At 43.4% G+C, this 19,671-nt stretch overlaps 1 protein-coding gene and 1 long non-coding RNA gene across 2 annotated transcripts in view; one reads left to right on the forward strand and one right to left on the reverse strand.

The window, feature by feature from the left end:
• Positions 1-9,749, forward strand: part of HIC2 (HIC ZBTB transcriptional repressor 2) — a 41,517-nt gene extending 31,768 nt beyond the window's left edge. The window contains exons 3-4 of the mRNA XM_030025333.2: positions 669-812; positions 7,027-9,749. Of these exons, the coding sequence (XP_029881193.1) occupies positions 7,063-8,775 (1,713 nt within the window). The 5' untranslated portion in view covers positions 669-812; positions 7,027-7,062 and the 3' untranslated portion in view covers positions 8,776-9,749. The remainder of the gene's footprint in view (positions 1-668; positions 813-7,026) is intronic.
• The window catches only part of LOC115345850, a 188,342-nt gene that overhangs the window by 104,106 nt on the left and 64,565 nt on the right, over positions 1-19,671 (reverse strand). The gene's annotated exons all lie outside the window — the stretch shown is intronic.

Below are 19,671 nucleotides of genomic sequence, written 5' to 3' on the forward strand. Positions count from 1 at the left end.
TTAAGTTTTGTGACTCTCGTACCAGCTGCAGTTCACCATGAATCAACTTGATCTCCAGTCTCCAAGAATGTAGATTAAATTATCAGTGAAGAATCATTCTAAATAGGAGAGGGTACACAGTATTTTCTTTTCCCATCTTGTACCACAGACGTAACAAAAGCCAAAGGACCCAGCCTGGTCTCAATGCCATAACATCTCTAGAAGATCAGGGTTTCAAAGGCTTGGGAAGGGGGACAGGGAAATGGGGACAACACAGAGGATCAGCATTGACGTGTTCCTTCCTTTGCCTGTACCATGTGGGGAACCAGACCATGAAGCTCTGGCACCAGGCTTTTCTCATTGTAGAGGCATTTCTAAATGGTGATACTTAGTTGCCTCAATTTCTGGGCAGAAGGAAGCTGGTGCAGACATCTGGGATCTGCTGTTCTTGGATATATATGGACTGGTCCCCTTTAGGCTCAGTGCTGTTGGGAGTCCTGAGTGGAGGTGGCCAGAGAGAGTCATCAAGAAACTTGCAGAGGCCTTCTGCTCTGTTTCCGTCGCAGTTCAGCAGTCCTGGGGAGATGGGTGGAGGGGAGGTTGTTCTAGTAGTTACATATTTAAGGCAGGTGGCCGTTTTAAAATGTACATTTCAATTTTGATTGCAGTTTTTTAATTGCATTTAACAGCGTCCCTGCTGGTTCTCCATTCTGCATCCGTGCAGCCACGTTCTATTGATGGCCTGTTGTGATTTCAATGGAACATCATGGGATGTACCTGGCACGTCGGGCAGCACTGGATGGAGGTGCCTTTAGCCCAATGTACCTGGCATGGTAAGCGGCAACCAAGTGGTTAATCTGCATTCTACTGCTCATAGCCTCAGCTTGTATAGCAAGGTGTTCCTGCTTGCACTGACTGGAAATCACTTTGCTCTCCTGATGTTAGTGCTTTCATGCACACAGGGCCCCTATCCTTTTCACCCATGGAGATTCCCCTTCGCTGGGCAGTTTACCATGCAGTAGAGAAGGGCCTAGCCGTGTCAGGCTCTCCTTGTTATTCTAGAACAGGAAAGAGAAGGGACTGGGAAATCATCTGACTCTTTTTTCTTCTCTCCTTTTTGGGCCAGGAGCTGGTAGCAGTTGAGCATGTATTGCCCACGTACCTAATGTCCAAACGTTGCCGCACAGAGGTACCAAACAGGTGCTTGTGTCCATAAGCAAAGCTATACTGTTTCTGTGGGAGTCCTGCGAGAGCTGCTTCAGAGAGCCAGGAGGGCAGTTCTGCCTGGCACTAATTGGAATGTAACAAACTAAACAAGGGCCACTAAGTTTGCTGATGTGGTATCCTCTGCGAAATGATCCTCCATTCTCCTTCTCCTTTCCATGTCCACACCTGCAACACCAGCTGCACATCCTGCTCTGTCCTGCATGTCGCTTTCTCTCCCTTCCCCAGCTCTGCAGACCTCTCCCCGAGTAACTCGACACTTTGGTCTTACCTATTTTGAAGTGAGAGATATTGCTGTGAGAAAAACAAGGGTGCTGCATCCTGTTTTCTGCCTGAGCCCACCTCACAGAGCTTTTGCTGCTCCACTGCCAATGATGAAAATGCATGTTCTTGCCTCTGCTGCTGCGTTCTGCTGTCTGCCCGCTCACAGGGGCTGGGGATAGGGAACCATTTGGGCTAACACAGTTCCTGCATTCCTCCTTATGCCTCTGCTGCTCTGCAATGTGAATACCTTTACAAGGCATCGGCTAATGACCTGCCAACTGCAGCTCCTGGGGGGAAGGTTAGTGGCCATGAAAGCTCAGTTCACTTATACCTCAGGAGAGTCCTGGAAATAGGTTCTGTTGGGATGTGGGGAAGAGGAAGACCAGATGAGCCAGTGAGCAACAAGAAAGCCCTCTTCCCAGTGGGGTCTTCAAGTGCTCTAAAAAACTTAGTTCATCTGAAACTGAAGGGTGCAGAAGTCATCTGTTTCAGTTTCACCCAGATCCAGTAGCAACTGGACACAGCATTTTCAATGTCAGAAGTAAATTGGTGGGAAAGAGCAATGTAGGAAACAATTGATTTAATTTTGTCTTGTTCTTCTCCATGCTCACTGCTGCAGTCCCTGCTCAGTGCAGCACAACTGCTTGGGAAGATGGAGAAATAAGTAAGCAGGCCACTATCTTTTCCTAAGTATATTATAACATGCACAGTAGGCTAACGCTTTAACAGCATCTAATTTGATACATCACATCTAATCTGTTTGTTGGTTTTTATCTGCAGTACTGTTAGTTCACTGTTCAGGTGCTCGGTGTCTAGCCTTCTCATCCATCCACAAATCCTCTACGTGAAATGAGTGATTCCTTAGATCTGTTTTTGATTGATTCTTTGCTTCACTGGTGTTGCTTCTTAAAAGGTAAACAATATTCATATGCTGCAATCTATAACTCAGAGATGAAATCAAATATCATCTCCTGCCAGAGGTTGCTAAGATAACACATTTAGCATTCATTCAGCAATTACTCTCAGGAAGAGATTTAGTGATATGAAAGAGAATCAAATCTGTAGTGAATATGTAGATTTTATACTATTTAAAGGGGTGAAGAGACTCCTCTCTTCCTGTACTTTGGCAATCTAATTTTCTGTGACATCCAGAGTCTTTGTGGAAATTGAGAGAAAATTAAGTTTTTCCTGCTTTGTAGTGAGAGCAGCACAGCTCCTGGAGCAGTCTGTGTGTTCTGCACAATCTTCATGCCCATGGGATCACAGTGTGCCCCAGGCTGGGCACAGCAGCTTGCAGTTACCCAGCTCCTTGGGCAATACTGCTTATGAAGACGCTATTGGCTCTTAGCTTGCGAAGCTTTGTTTGATGTGTGGCATCTGCTTGCAGCATTACTGTATTCTGTGATTTGTGCCCTGTATTTTTCATGTCTTTGCATGTGCTGTGTCTCAGTGTCATGGATATGGTGGAGGTAGTGGAGAGCCTCAGCCTTGTTTCATTCCCTACTTGCACATGAACATTTGAGCAGGTTCATTGCTCTGAAAACTTTGTCTTGAATGACTAGGAAGCAACCTGAATCTGAAAAAAGACCATCTCTAATGTCCAAAGTCTTCTGTGATCCTGTTTTAAATGCAAAGGAGTGAAATTTTGCACACCAAATTCCATTATAAAAGACTGTAGCCCCAGTGAGACATCTACATATTCTTGAGGGGTTTGGTTTTTTTACTAGAAATGCATCTGAGCCTTTTCTGAGCCGGGGCTCCTCTGAACTGGGAGTACGTTTTTTTTATCATTTTGCAGAAAACAGAAAAGGAAGGGTTCTTAAAAATGATACTGAGATACAAGAAATATAAACCACTGTGATTTTTCAGGGCTTTTGGGGGCTTTTATTGTCGTAATTGGTGGTGGTAGTGTTATCCAAATGTTCAGGGTTTGTTAAGAGCCAGTCTCTGCAAACTAATGGATAGCAAGGCCTTTGTAAGGCTGCACCTGCCATTTGTTTGGGAAGATCTGCTAACTTTTATACCGGACTTAACCTCGTAGCTGTCTTTGGTCCCATGCTTTCAGCTAGAAGTGAGATCTTAGGAATGCCATAGATTAAGGAATAATGCCTGCTTCTCTTTTGCTAACAAGTTTTCCAACGCACCCCTCTTCCCCCACCTCTGAAATGCATCATTGCTAAAGAAGGGTTTGTAACTGGTCAGCTCTGGAAAATATCTGGAATGGATTTATTTTTGTTCAGGACTGCACAAGATACACAAGCCAGGTTGATGCTATAAAGCTTTTGTCAACAAAGGTATGTCAGTCAAAACTGTGTTCTCTGACCCATGTTGCTGTCCTGGTAAAAGCCCTCGGTGGGCAATTCTGGCAAAATTTTAAACATGGGGCTCTAAACTTGGCTGAAGGTTTTGCTGCCTTGTTCCATTACATTCATTTTGTTGGGGTTGCTAAATCCAGGTTAGACTTCAGCTAACAAATTCAGATTTGATAGGCAGTGTTATAGTGCTTAAACCTGATCACTGCTTTTAAAATCTACTAAAGGTAAAAACCTACCTCATACTTACGCCCGACTGAACATGAATACTTCTTTAAAATTTGACATGTGAGATAAATAGAGGTTATTTAAATAACTTGCACTATGCTAATTTTTACGCTGCAGAATATACTGAGGTTTAATAATAACATTATCTTCCTCATGAAGGTCAGTAAAAAGCAAAACTATAATTCTACCCCTGTTTCCAGGGCTTTCCCTGCAGGCTCATTACCCAGTTTCAGTATCATTTAAGGCAGAAAGAAAAAAAAAGAGTAAAAACTTAAAAATATTTCCCATTAGTAGTTGCAGCAAGCCTTGACTCTTTGCAAAGGCTTAGACAAACATGTATACAAAGATTTCTAGACCTCTGCTTCAAGTGCCACATGAACGGGAAATAAGCTCGCTTTTACTTCTTTTTTTTTTTTTTTATTAGTCTGTTTAGGCAAAAAACATTGGCTGTGCTGTTTCCTTTCCTTTCCCATATTTGTCCTTTACGGAACACTTAAACATCTTTTCGAGGGATTTTGTGTGCTACATGCATGGAAAAGCATCATTATGTTTGTAGTGAAAATAGGGTAGTAGTAGGCTGTCTCTTGCTATTCTTGAGCAGGATGCATTTATACACATAGATGCTGTGTTATGTTGCAAGCCATGTTTTTGTCCTTCCCTATCAATATATCTCGGTGACCCAGAAGTAAGTGCTTTTACTGGCCTGGCTAGATAAAAGTGGGTATTTGGTGCCTCTGTGCTGTTGCTTCTTCCCCTTAATCAGCAATTCTGGAAGCAAGCCACTAGAACCAGACACATTGCCTGCGTGCTGCAACTCTGATGTAACTAATTACAGCAAAACTTGTTTTTAAAGTGCTCAACACTGTTCAGTGGTGGTAATCCCTGTCTCTATTACATTTTTGTGATGCTGCAGGCTGAGCTTCTATGACAGAAACACTATAGATGGAGAAGAAATGACTGGCTAGCACCGTGGCAAGCCTGTCTTTCCGCCTTTTGGCTGCCACCTTTTCTAAAGGCAGCCACCACTGGGAACAACATTAATGTGCAAGAATGTACAGTTCTGAATCCACCGTCACCTTGGGTTCCCATCCATTGCCGAAACAAGACAGAACAGAAAAGCAGAGCAGCCATTTTAGCTGTGGGTCAAGGTGATCAGCCACTGAGATCTGTGTGGGTTCTGAATTAGGTGCTGGTGCACTGAACAGGGGCCACAAAATTCTACCAAATGCATAACCAAGTACCAGGCTGACCAGCTAACCAAGTGAAGAAATGTGTCCTGTGGAAGAAGGGAGGCACCTGCTTGGCAGATCTGTTGGTAAAAGTGCAAGTACCAGGCTAGTCAGGCAGCAACATTGGAGGAAGAATTGCATTCGTTTACTTTTTGGTAGCTTTTTTTCATAAAGCAAAATCTTTTTGTTATGCAGAAACGGATGATGTAAATTTACCACCTTTCTGCCAAATTAAATCTTTCTATTTGTCACCAGTTAGTGAGAATCAGGTTTGAGGGAGGTTATTTTTAATATTGACAGTATCACTCCTTATTTCTTTTTCTTGTGTACACATACTTAACACAGAGGGAAGACAATGCAGTCTAATGCTTCATCATTTGCAATCTGATGGGACAGAATGTGGTAATGGGATTCACAAGCAATAAAAGCATTAACTGATGATGATTTTAAAAGAAAATTTAAGCTCTTCATTTCTATGAACTTATGGCCTGTTCCTCCTTCAATAAGAGAAATCTGTTTCAATAATATGATGAACTGGGACAGGAAGGAAGGAAGTGGAAGGCTAAAGGTGTCTGTTGTATGTTTGGTATTTAATTCCTACATTTGAACCTCAGAAACTATTTTAAATCAACTCTAACAGATAAATGCCCATTACAAGTAGTAGTTGGCACTTTCAAATAAAAAAAATCAAGAAAAAAAGTTTAAAAATTTATCTTGGATTCCTGAATACAGCCCCAGATTTAAATTCTAGCTTCTATGTATTGTAGTATCTACCAAACATGTAATTGCAATGAGTTCTGATATGCCTCAAACTAGATATTTCCTACAGCCCATACTACTGGGAAAACCAATATAAATATCTAAACTAAAATACATAGTGAATACTGTTTGTGAAATACATGAACTACACAGAGGTAACCACAATTTTCTTCTCTTCCCGGTACTTCAGGGTAGAGAGGCTGGCTTGAGATAGGTTACTTGACTCTATCAGTTTAAACAAAATTCCTTCAAAACTAAAGGCAGGGCAGAATTAACTTAAGAAAACAGTTTCCGATTGTTGAAGACATTTGCTGGCATTTTGCTAGCTCAGCATCCTGAATTTCAGCGAGTTCAGGGTTGATTCTAGCCCTTCATGTCAATGGATTGGGATATGGACATTGCCAGGGGGGTTGGTTTTTAAAGCAGCCTTTCATACTCTTAAGGAGATTTCCCATTCACACCTCAGTGTGATTAATTCCATCTTCAATGGATTTAGTTGCTACATGTCATTTTCTCAACCCCAGAGCAGCTGGGTGTTGTAGGATTTCAACATGTAAGAGCCAGGAAACAAACTACATGTTAAAGCAGGGAAGCTACAGCTTATGCTAATTATTTTACATGCTCAGATATGCAAATGGAAGTGAAGTAGATGCTTCTTTTTTCTTCCTTTTTTCCTTGCTCCTCATCCTCCCTTCAGATTTGTGTCAGGAGAGGGAAACAGCTTTCCCCTGTACCTAAATACTGTTTTCCCACTGGTATCTTTTTAGTAGTAATTCCAGCCAACGACGATTGCTTTTGTAAAAAGATATTTACAAATCTGATTTTTGAAAGACTTGAATCAAATCTTAGCATGAGAAATACTTCTCTCTGTATTCCAAGCAGGATCACAGCTTGCAGGGCTGAATGTACCCAGAGATCCTTAGTCAGTGTCAAGCCTAACATAGACAAGAGCGTGTTAAGCCAGTCTGTTAAATGTAGACTTGTTCGAGTGGAAACAGCAGGTTCACACCTCTCATCTTCCTGTTTTGCAGGTGGTAAGGTGAAGGTGAAAGGAAGAGAAGGTGGAGATGGAACTGCCAAATCATGCCAAACAACTGCTACTGCAGCTGAACCAGCAACGAGCCAAAGGTTTCCTCTGTGATGTGATCATTGTGGTAGAAAATGCCCTGTTTCGTGCCCATAAGAACATCCTGGCAGCCAGCAGCATGTATTTCAAATCCCTTGTCCTGCATGACAACCTGATTAACTTAGATACGGACATGGTGAACCCCACCGTGTTCCGGCAGATCTTGGACTTTATTTATACTGGTAAGCTCTTAACGACTGACCAGCCCGGTGAACAGAACTTTAATGCTCTCCTCACCGCAGCAAGCTACCTCCAACTGCACGACCTGGCAGCTCTCTGCAGAAAGAAGCTGAAGCGGAACGGCAAGTCCTTTGCTGGCAAGGCCGGTGGCCTTGGTGTCGGGAGATCTGCCAGGAGTCAGAGACTTTCCACTGCTTCGGTCATCCAAGCTCGCTATTCAGGGTCAAACGAGGGGCTGAAGGGCTCGCACTCAAAGGAGCTGTCAAAGGGAAAGCTCTCCGATGACGAGGTCTTCATCAGCAGCTCCAACCAAGAGAACTGTCACTCCTTAAGCAGGGGAGCCAGTAAGAACGGCGGTGGGGGCAGCAGTGCGAATGGAAGCACCGGCGACCAGGAGCTAGGCCTTGACCTGTCCAAAAAAAGCCCGTCACTCCCTGTTGCAGCCTCCCACGATGACACGCAGCACAGCGAAAGCCAGCATGGCTCTCCCCAATCTGCCTCAGCCCCCGCAGCCAACAGTGCCTCATCGTTCGACGAGTCTGGAGTCGGAGCCCCTCACAGCATGGCGGACAGCAGCGACCCCATGGAGATGGATCTGAGCGAAGAGTGCCACCACTCATTGACAGAGAGCAGCCAGCGCAAGGGCCTCCGGCACTCGTCCCGCAAGAAGGAGTGGATCAAGAAAGACAACGCCTTTGACCGAAAGGAGGGGGGCAAAGACAGGGACGAGGGCGAAGGGCTGCCCAACGGCATCCTGCTGGGGCCCTTGTCCAAGTCTGTGGAGCGGAGTCTGGCCGGGGCCTACAGCGCAGACCTACCCTACCCGTGTAAGGAGGAGGTGGAAAACGGTAAGGAGAACAGCGATGACAGCGGCCAGAGCGAGAGTGAGAGCGGCGGGCATACTAGTGCCAACTATGTCTACCGGCAGGAGGGGTTTGAGCCAGTAGCCTACGGTGACAACCTGTATGTCTGTATCCCCTGTGGCAAAGGCTTCCCCAGCTCCGAGCAGCTCAATGCCCACGTGGAGACGCACACCGAGGAAGACCTTTACATCAAGGAGGAAGGCACATACAGTGGCAAGGATGAAGCTGAGGATTTGTCCAACCCCAACCAGTCCTATGCCGCGGAGTCCCGACCCTTCAAGTGTTCAGTGTGTGAGAAGAGCTACAAGGATCCAGCCACGCTGCGGCAGCATGAGAAGACTCACTGGCTGACTCGGCCCTTCCCTTGCAATATCTGCGGCAAGATGTTCACGCAGCGGGGCACCATGACACGGCACATGCGCAGCCACTTAGGGCTCAAGCCCTTTGCTTGCGAGGAATGCGGGATGCGCTTTACCCGGCAGTACCGACTGACAGAGCATATGCGTGTCCACTCAGGAGAAAAACCTTACGAATGTCAACTGTGTGGTGGGAAATTCACCCAGCAGCGCAATCTGATCAGCCACCTGCGAATGCATACCTCTCCCACATAAGCCAAAGACTCCAGAATGAGCTTCGAGCCCATCCGCAGTGATTTACCTTTCTGTAGACTTGCTGCTTAAAAAAAAAAGAAAAAAACAGACAAAAAAGGGGGCAACTCCCCATACTCTGTTCAGTCATGGGAGGCCTAAACAAATGTAGCTTTAACATTTTAAAAAAAAAAGTTCCTTTTTTCCCTTTTTTTAAAAAAAGAAAGGTCCACAGCCAAGCTGATGCATTTAGTCCAACTCTCCCTCCAAATCTTGGTGATCAGGCAAGAAATGCCACTTCTTTTTGCGCACGTCGACTTCATTGCCGTATTGATTATCTGGAGCAGGTAGGGGGACCATGGGGAACTTTGAGCCTCTGCTGGCTCACCCCTCCCTGCCTCTTCCCTTCATGTCACTGTCACCCTACTCACCTCCCCTCTTAAAACCAAACTCAGTAGGGGCATTTCTTGCCACTAAAAAGAAAATAAAGTACACCTTTTCAGTGGCCTAAGTAGCTGTGAAATAACACAGCATTGCATTCACAAGTGCAGAAGCTGTGTCTGTGGACCATCTCACAGGGTTGGCATCCCCTTCAGATACTGTGGGAAAGCCATAGCAGTGGTGGAACCCACCACCGTTCCCCTGGGCTGGCGATGGTGGGGAGAGCAGTCTACCCAGGTGCGCACCAGCCCAAGTACTTCACTTAAAGAAATGGCGATGCCTCCCTCGCCAACCCTTCCTCTTTTGGTTTTGATCTTTATCCTTGGCACATGTAACCACATGCCACCTTTTGCCACAAAACACACAAACCTCTTCTGCCTTACCCATGACTGAACAGGGACCGGATGCCCTGGGAATTTCTTTCAGTGAGCAGGGGGTCGTCTTTACTTTTCTAGTAGTTTCGTATGAATATTCTTTGCTTAGAGGTACTTGTTTTATTAAAGGAAAAACCATTGTAACGTTTATGTGAATGTTTGAACTGGAAGGTCTGAGGTTAATTCTAGGGTGGGTGGGTGGGGAGGGGGTTTGATGTAGGCTGGACTTGCTACAAGTTCCTTAGGTACTTTTTTTATTATTTTTTATTTTATTTTTTGTGTGTGTGTATGTTTTTAGCTTTCCTCCCTCACTAAAGAGCGAGTCTGTGTGGACAGACTTGTTACCTTTGCTACCTCTTGAATTCATGAGAACAATAAGATGGTTAGTGAAAGATTAGGCATTTTTTTCTCTTATTGTAAGTAATTAAATGTATAAAAGTAGAAGCTAAATTAAAGTTAAGGGATTTTTACCACCCTGTCCTTCCATCAAAAGTCAGCTAGAGAAATGTTAAAGCAAAGCTTGGCCAAAGACAAAGCAAAAAATACGTTGAGCCAGAGGCTGTGCTGGCTGCTTGGACTGGCTCATTCGCAGTCTCTTGGCTGTTTGTAGTCACTTTTAGATAAAAGAAGAAAACTTCTCTGAGCTTTTTGGGCCCATTCCAGCTTTGTTTATTGAATCTGGATACTAAGGGGAGCGGAAAATGTCCCCCTCATCTTCCACTCCCCCAGCACATCTGGGTCAGTCTGTAAACACCTGGCAGGACAGAGGGTGAGGGCATAGCAGCCTATAATTTACTAGAATCCAGAGTGCAATAAGGTGGGGGAGAGGAGGAAAAAGCAAACCAAAGTGTTTCATATCCTCCCTTTTAGACAATTTAACACACGCACACAAAAAAAAAAGAAAAATGAAAAGAAAAAGAAACAAAATGTTCTTGCAACATCTGCATAAGACATCACAGCCAACAGCTGCTATTGGTTTAGGAGAGAAGACAGAGAACTTAGCCCACCGATTCTTGGCCCCCTTGACTTTGTTGGCGTGACCTTGTGGAAAGCTATGGCTTATTTCAAGCCTCCCGTGACTGTGGTGGTAAAAATTCACAGCCAGTAGAATCATCCCTTCTGAATTGAGTAAGGTTTACACTTGTGTTTTTTCATTTGATTTTTTTTTTCCACTCAAACCAGTATAGTCTCTATGCGTAAGGTTTACCAAACCTCACGTTTTGTCTTTTTTAAAGAAAACAAAACCAATTTTTTTAAGTTTCGACCAAAAAAGAAAAAAGAAAAAAAAAAGAAAAATGTGAGCATGTTTGACTACAACAAAGAAATATAAGCTTCATTTTCTATTGGGTTTTTTTTTTTGTTTGGTTGTTTTTTTGTTGTTTTTTTTTGTTTTTGTTTTTGTTTTGTTTTGTTTTGTTAAGGTAGACTAGTCCATAAGAAGTTTTTGGGTCAATTGTATGAACTGAGGAAACTGGAATCCAGGCTCCAAGCAATAGACAACCCAAAGGCGCTGAGCCTTGGCCTGGTGTCACATTACAGGGAACACGCTTGCCCCTCTCGCCCACTGCGCTCCAGTGTGCTTCTCCCAGTGCCATTGTCTGCTCGCTCCCGGATGCCTGTGAGCTGTGGAGCATGAGATGGGAGCACGGACTTTTGTTTTTTTCTAATTGTGCTGAGATGCGCTGTTTTCTCTTGGGAGGGTTAGGTGGGTTTTTAGTGTCTTTAGCACTTCCACATTTTGAATATACATTGAATTATTTTCTCCTTGATTCCTTGCCAAATCCCCTTGAGAAGGTCCCCAAAGTAGTCTTTGGGGAGGACAGGAAAGGCCTTGCCATCTACCTTTTTCTCAGAGCAAGTCTCAGCAGGGCCCAGGGACAGCCGTGCAAGATTAGTTCCTAGGCACTTTCACCCTGCCTTTACCTTCGCTCCGACCATCCTAAAGCTGAGCTGAATCCCACGCTGGCTTAGGCTGCAGCCGGAGCAGGCTCCCCTTGCTGCCAGCTGGCTAAGGACCCATCAAGTCCAGATTTTCAAAACAATTTTTAGCTCCCGTAGCGAGAAGGGCACGGCCAGGGATGAGCCCTGTCCCCCGCTGTGGGTTTTGGATGCGGGTTTCCCCCATTCACTTGCGGCCCTGCAGTTTGCCGAGATGGGTCCGCCACCACCGTGGCACGCGGCCAGCGATGGGGACGGCAGGTGGGTGTCTGTGCAGAAGCCACCCTTGGGACAACAGCTCAAGCTGTGACCGACTGAGCCAAGCCATGGAGCAGCCCAAGGCACAGGGAAGCAGTAAGCTCCTCAGCAGGCAAATAACCTGCTCCCCCTCACTTAATTCCATTTTTACAAGCATGTGTGTGGGTGATGTAGCCTCTCCCTCCCCAGGCCCCTCTTCATCTGTTTCTTAAGCCTTGAGAATCATGTTGAAGTTTCAGGACCCAATGCTATTTTTAAGAATTTTTTTCGGAGCGTCTTTTTTTTTTTACTTTATCCCCTCCCCAGCACTTAAACAATACGACATAAAGTCTGTGTACAGCAAGAGTATTGTACAAAAGGAAATTTTGTTCTTTTTTCAAGTAGCTGTGTAAAGTTGTGTTCCATAGATTGAGTATAAACAACATTTTCCAAATTGTGACAGTAATAATGAATAACTAATAATACTCAAAACTTCAGGGACTGTTTCAGGCCTGCTTGGGGCCTAAACACTCAACTGCATTTGTACGACATAGTATTGTATCAAACATTTTTCTGTATTTTAATGAGAAAGCAAAACACTAGTTTCATATTTAAGATTTTAAGAGTTTTAGGGTGGGGGGGAGGGAGTTGCATTTTTGGTTTTTTTTATTTTATTTTAATTTTTTTTTAAATACACAAAGAGCCTCAAGAGGAATAAAACAATTTAAAAACAAACAAAAAAAAAAAACAAAAAGAAAAAAAAAAAGAGGCCAGGCAGCTTAAGTATATGCTTTAGTCACTTAGTTCCAGAATGTTTTCGGAATAACAGGAAAAAAAAAAGATAAAATAGCAAAAGTTGTATAAAAGAATAAAGAAGCTCATACCCAAATTCACAAAACTATTTTTTAAACCAAAGCACATTTGAATGAGTATGGAACCTCACTTGGCTCAGAAAAGTACTAATATATTTATCTCATTGTTTACATAAACTTTTACAGTTTCAGACCTCAACAGATCTAGGGGCCAGTCAAAATTAATCTTTGCTTTTTCCATTGGTTTGTCTCTGAAGGCTACGCAGCGTTCCCCAGCTTGGGAGGGGAGATCTGTGTCCCAGCCTGCATTCCAGCACTGCTCGGGGTGGGTGGGGAGAGGGAGGGCAATTAGAAATATGGCACGCAGATTTTTTTTTTTTTGTCTTCAACCCATAAGAGATGTTGCTGGGAGCGAGACCCAGGCACTATTGTGGAGGCATTCCAGCCTACCTCTTCCTCAGAGGAGTCTGAGGGTACCAAGAGGGTAGAGAGAAATGCAATAAGCTCTAGAGTTAGAGAAGGATGTTGTCAGAAGATGGTAGGAGCTGCTGTACCCAGCACATCTCCTTAACGTTAGCCATGGGGAGCTGGGCTGAGCTGCTTTCCAATCCTTTACTGCAAAACCTCCAAAAACAAATACCTGGAAAAAACCCCCGAAGCCCAGCTCTGTGCATCTGGGGACTAGCAGGAGCCACAAAGATCACAGAAGACACCAAAGAGCTCTTGACACGCAGCTTCTGTGAGGCTTTGCGGCTGCTGACACGGAAGAGTACGCACAACTCCGAACCGCCCCTCTGCTGCGGGCAGAGGTGGCTGATCTCCCTGCGGTGACTTGGGTAGCTTTAACCGTCCGGTGTGAGGGTGAGAGCGCGGGCGCCTAGCTGCCGCCTCCTGTTCAGGGCTGTGCTGGGGCCTGAGCTGTGCTCTTCGGACCATCTGAGCCACCTTTTAATTAAACAGCTGGATTGATTCACTCCAGACCTTAGAGTCATGCACAAAGAGCCCAACCAAAACTCCTAAGGCTTTCTAGGTGAAAACCTAAGCTTGATTTGCATGTTAGAACAGTCTAAAGATGACCAATGAAGATGGTTTGCTAAAATACCGCTGAAGCCAAAAAAAAAAAAAAAAAGTTTTTAAAAAAAGCTCCCCATCATTAGTCTTGACCCTTTGTAGCTTTTACCTTCTACACCAAAGCCACCTCAAACATTTGAGGGGGGGCTGATGGAAAATGAAATATTAATTTTGCCTGGTCTTAATATCTAACAAAGATGGTGCAAACACTATTTGACAGTGTTGTTTTTGTATCAATATGTATGTGCAGTAATGAATGTATTTATTTCTCAGATTCTGTATGCACAGTTTTGCAATGTAATTCAGAAAGTTGCAAACACAAAGATGTGTCCGCAGGGTCTTCTCTACAGGATTTCAAAAAAATGAAAAAAATATATTAAAAAAAAGAATCTCAGAGACTCTCAGCATAGCCATAAACCATAACCTGTGAAGACAATACAAAGACTGGACTTTTGTAGCTTTGCATAGAAGAGGAATTTATGTTTTGCTGTATTTAAATGTTTCCATTTACAGTGTCACTCTTTTAAGATTCCTGTTTTGGTTTTTGTTTTTTTTTTCCTCTCTCTCATGTGTGTGGAAAGCATTGTTTTCAAGCAGTGCAGGTTCAAAGTCTGGGTTAGCAGTATTTTACCGTGTCGCTTCAGTTCTGAAAAGCAGGAGTATGGGTCTTGACCAGGGAAACATCCAGTGCACTCGGTGAAACAAAACGAATTCTGAGGTGACTGCTGGCAAAATCCGGAGAAGGTAGAAGTCATCAGAGGAATGGTTGTGTGCTTCCGATTGCAGCTTGTGACTGAGAGAAGTCTATTGTCCTGCCTGAAGGACAGGACGTAGCTCCTTTACTAAAGTCCCCCTCATGCCTCGCTTACTGTTTACTGTGGTAGCAATAAGGATCTCAAAAGTGCAGAGTCAATGCCTCAGGTAGCTAGAGGAAGCTTCGTGCCAAACCCAACAGCCTCTGTGCCATCTTGTCATGGGCCTTGCAAACTATACTGAAGCATCAGATGCCCTATAGCATAAGGTGGTTAGAGTCCCTGGGAAAAGCTGTACTTTACAAAGCCTCTTTTTCCAGTATTGGTGGAGTTAGCAGTTATGGACATGCTACAGCCTTAAAAATTAGCATGAAGAAAGGATGTTTGTTGATTTCTGGATATTTGCCAAATTCAGAAACCTTTCCAATCTGCTGTGCTGGAGTTAAGCGAAAAGCAAATAAAAAAACAAAGAGATAAAACCTCCCTACATTTTAAATGGGTTTGAGAGGCTCTAGATAGTAAACATCTAGCTCTCCCCAGACAGCAGAAATGCTCATCATTGAGATGGCATGTTTGAATAAACATTTGTTTAAGCAAGAGTTTAAAATCTAAATGAGCTCTGAGCTGTAATTCTGGAATAATTAAATAGACTTCTAGCATTTTGTCTTAGTTTTTGTTTAAACTTAGTGATTTGCTCAACATCAGCAAAGTCTCTCCATTTATCGTAAAACCCCTTCTTTTCATAAGCTTACTCTTGCACTCCAGAACTGGCCATATTCTTGAAAAAGAAAATTTTGGGGTTCCTTTCAATAGCTGAAAGTAGCTTGTTGCAATGTTTTAAGTCCCATGGTAGTTTATTGTCCTGACTTTAGTGCAGGAGATGAGCAGGCAAGCAGTAGCTGATTCTCAGCCCCTTTCTACTCCTCATATTTTGCATTTTTTCAGAGTAGGGTAAGAAATTTCGCCTTTGATGATTTCCCATTAGACTCACTAAATTTGCTGCTTTCCTTGCAAAAGGAAAAGATTTGGGATCCCTTGTGAGGCAGTTTCTGCTCTGCTGTAAGGCTCCTAGCTGGACCTCCTAGTCAGGAAGGCTTCTTCATTTCAGCCCTGATTCATCTCTGTGCCGCAACAGAATTGCTATTTATTCTGCTTTCCTTGTTTTAACTAACTGGACTCAAAAATACTGAAACATAAGTTTAGAGCTAGAAATGCATTTTTTGTTCAGTTGTCTCCTGTCACCATCCTCTTCTTGCCCTCCTTCCCCAATTTTCCTAAGCATTTTGAAGCCCAGTGTTGAACACATAGGGATCAATGGATCAGTGTTTTTTGAACAGAGCAGACCCTGTGGGATGCAGTAGGGAAGGTCTAAAACAGAATACTTCATGCTACATTTGTTGGCAGTTAGGGGACACACTTCATAGCGCTTGCTTTCCCTGAGGAGTGGGACGTTTTTTAAACTTTCTCATTCACAAGTTATCAATCGAAGCACCTAGCACAACTGTTGCTCTAACTTCCACGGGAGTTTTGACTGGCTGGGGATAACTTTTCTGTGAGGAGAGGATCCTGTTCTGGCTGACTGGATATTTTTCCCCATTTTATTTTAACATTTTAAATACAACTGAAAAAGAGATTTTGCATCTCTTTCTTTTTTTTTTTTTTTAATTTTAAGCCTTAACTGTCAGTCAGTCTAGGAGCCCTGGATGTTTCCTGGGGAGGGGGAGAGGAAGGGAAGGCAAGGGCAAGGCCGACATTCCTGCAGCAATGTTCTGTTCATTTCCTTCAAGAGCTTGAATTCAGGTCAGAGCCACACATAGTTGTGGCTTCAACTCAAGTGTCATATAAAAAGATACAGAAATTATAATATGATCTCAGCATTCAGAAATTTGCAGTCTTAATGTACAGTGATGAGAAACTGTTATTTTATGATCTTTTCATTAAAAGCTTGATTGAAAAATTACATCTTTTGCTCTAGAGTTTACCTTGTTCCTTTAGCTGACTTTCCCCATGTTTTCTCCTCCCTCATTTATGCTTGCACAGGGGTCTGAACCAGCTACTTCACAAAGCAGACCCCCCCACACACATACATAGCCTGAAGAGCCACACACAACTTCTCATTTTATGCACCTATGCACTTTGCTCATAAGCCAAAATCTGATGCTCGTTAGAATATAAGAAAGGATTAACTGCATGGGCCAGTCTGGTGTAGGGTAAATGTGCAGGCAGTGGATAATGGAGGAATCACCATTTCACCGTTTTTGTTGTGACCCTGAGCAAGTTGAGGCTGTTTTTGAAAAGTTACCCCTGCTTTGTCCTAACCACAGTTTGAAAGCAGTGTTTGTTGGAGACAGGAGATGGTAGGTGGACCTGCTGATCCATAGATTCCATCAGTCTGTTTGGGCTGTAAGTCTCACTCCCTGGGCACATCCCTGAGGACCAGAGAAGCAGCTGAGGCAGAAAAGTTTCCTAAGAGATATTATGGTTCTCTATGCACCTGTGGTGCAGGTAAAAAGGGGAAATGCTTCCAGGGAAGATGGCTGTAAGTAATAACAACAGCACCCACTGCAGATTTCAACCTCTCCAAATGTTAAGATCCTGACTTTTTAACTTGGGCAGGTTAAGTGTGACCCTAGCAAAATTAATTAATATTGCCTTGGCCTGGGTTCTTAACGGTGTTTTCTGGTTCCCAGGCCAGCTTTTTGGATCTAAGGATCCTTCAATAAAATACCTATTTAATGGAGACAAATTAAGCATCTTCACCATAATGCAAGAGCCAAGCCTAGTATTTTGCAACACTTCCCTTTGTCACACTACTCATCACCACAGTTTTGCTGTTTCTCCCAGAGCCTGTTGGAATGCCTTATGCAGCAGAGTAACCCTGGCGTTAAATTAATGTATTTCTTTTTTCTTCTTCCCTTTTTTTTTTAAACACAATGCTGACTATATTTTAAAGTGACTGACTGAAGGAGCTTCAAGTTTAGTCAGTTTTCTGACAGGTTGCAAAGTCAGCAGCACTGGTAAGAAAATCATTTTTATTTGTCCTTGGAGATGTGTTTTACCCAGCAAGGTTAAAGAGAAGGACAAAAATGAACAGAAAAACAGATGAAGAGCTACAGAAAACCAGAGGCTGTTTTTCAACAGTTCAGATGTGGTAATGAGCCTGTACTCTTCTTCCAGCTACCAATGACTTTTCTTTTCCTTTTTTTTCCTATTATTTCTAATTTATTCTGGAAGTTTTTGCTTCCTGGCACCCATTTCTCTGTGGTGTAAGTGGTTTCCAGCATAGTTAATAGATTGCATGTTCTATTTTACTTTCTTTGCCATGGTCAGCTCCTTTTCATCTCATAAGATCCTGTGACAACTATACAAAACTCTTCATATAATAACTCACAACTGAAATGCAGCTGCCTCTGCGGTGGAACACTGAAATATGTACAACTGAAGTGCAGAGCGCAGGATGTAAAGGATACCAGATATGTCTGGAATGCCTGGGAATTTGTACTTTCTTCCCTCTGCTTTCATTGCCCCATTTATTGGGAGGACTTCTTTTCTCGCAAACCCACACTTGCTTTCTCTCCACTATCCTTCTCCCTCTTGAAGAGCAAACAGACATCGGGTCAAACCTTTGAATGATAGGTTTGGGTTTTGCTTTTCTGCAGGAAATATAATTTCATCAAAATTGGAACTTTTCTACAGGAACAAAACTTATAATTTTTTTAAATGAAATTTTGTTTCAGCCACTGTTGAGGTCCCCTATGGACCCTGCTGAGTAGATACAGATGCAGAATGTTTGTTTCATGAGAACTCTGATGACTGATATCACATTAAGAAGTTAAAAGGGAAGGACAGTTTTTTTAAGAAGCGTAATTTCAGGTCAGTGAAAGCCAAAAGACTAGCACCTCACTTTGCAAATTATTTCTAAAATATGCCTTCATCCTGTTTTGTATTGAAAATAAACTGCGAAGCACAGGAGGTTTTATCTGCAAGTAATGACAAATTTTCAACAGCTCTAAGAATGCTGAAGCTGTTACCATTAATTTTGTGTATCTGTCTGGATTTTGTTTGTCTGGATGCACTACAAAGTTGCCCAGTTTTAAACAAATTGATTTTGTGTGAACTTGTGCAAAGCCTGCTGTGTACCAAGTTTAGCGTGACCTGGCTTAAATCAGTAATAGCTAAAGCTAGTGCATATGCCTTAGCAAAACTCATTGTTCTTTGTCTTGTTCTTTTCTTGCGCAGTGGGAGCCACCTCCTGCAGCCCCCTGTAAGCTGCACCTTGAGAATCCAACTGAGGGCGTTCCCACAGGAGAGGCTGGCTGCCGTCAGCAGAGCCATTAAGTCCCTCACTCCTTCCATGTGGTGTATATATAGCCTTCAGCTCCCAACTCAGGACTTCCTTTATGGCAGGAAGCAAACTGCCTAAAACGCAAATAACGCAATGGTTGCATCCAGTTGGGAGCCTAGCCCCTGGACTGCAAATGTAATGCTGCTTTCATCTATCTCTACGCATTACTGTTTGCCTCAGGTCACAGTGTGCTTCTGGTAACACTACTGTTTCTTGGTGTTAATTTCATTAAGACTATGTTCTTCCAGCATCTGAAGCCAACGCCCATCCTACCCCTCACCCTGAGGTACCTGGATTACAAAACCTGGCGTAGAGGGCCAAAAATACTCCAAAGTTTGCTATTTGGACCAAAATGGCTTCCCTCTAGAACTCCTCTGGGTGCTGCTCTTGCCTCAATTCTGCAGTTTCCTCCCTCCTACCGGTCACCACACCACGTCTTACTTCTTTCCCTTCATGGGCTCTGTAGCAGTGGTCGGTTTTGGTTTTTTTTTTCCTCTGCAGTTATGCTGTCTTAGTGATGAACACTATTGGAAACTGCTGCAGAGCAAGGTCTGAATCCATATGTTTCACTCAGCAGGTTGAGCCAGTTATAAGAAAGCATGATCTCCCTGCAATTACAGTGCACCCATAGCTCCAATACTACAGAGTGAGAAACATTCATCATACTGTCTTCTGCTGTTCCAGGTGCTAAGAAGAGAGGCCAATGTAGCTGGTATGTATCAGCCTAGGAGGTGATTGATGGTCCCGCCTAATTTCTTTGCTTTCTGCCTTCTCACCATTTTGCCCCTTACCTTAGTTCCTTGCTTAGTTACAGAGAGCACTCAGCAGGAGAGGGTAATTTTTTTGATAATTTGGCTCTGAAGCAAAGGCCTAATTCTCCCTCTCTGTTCTTGTCCATCCTCTCTTTCTTGTACACAATAATTAGATTTTTAAAAACCAAACAGCATCCC

The sequence above is a fragment of the Aquila chrysaetos genome, chromosome 9, assembly GCF_900496995.4.
Source record: "Aquila chrysaetos chrysaetos chromosome 9, bAquChr1.4, whole genome shotgun sequence".
Lineage (NCBI taxonomy): Eukaryota > Metazoa > Chordata > Aves > Accipitriformes > Accipitridae > Aquila > Aquila chrysaetos.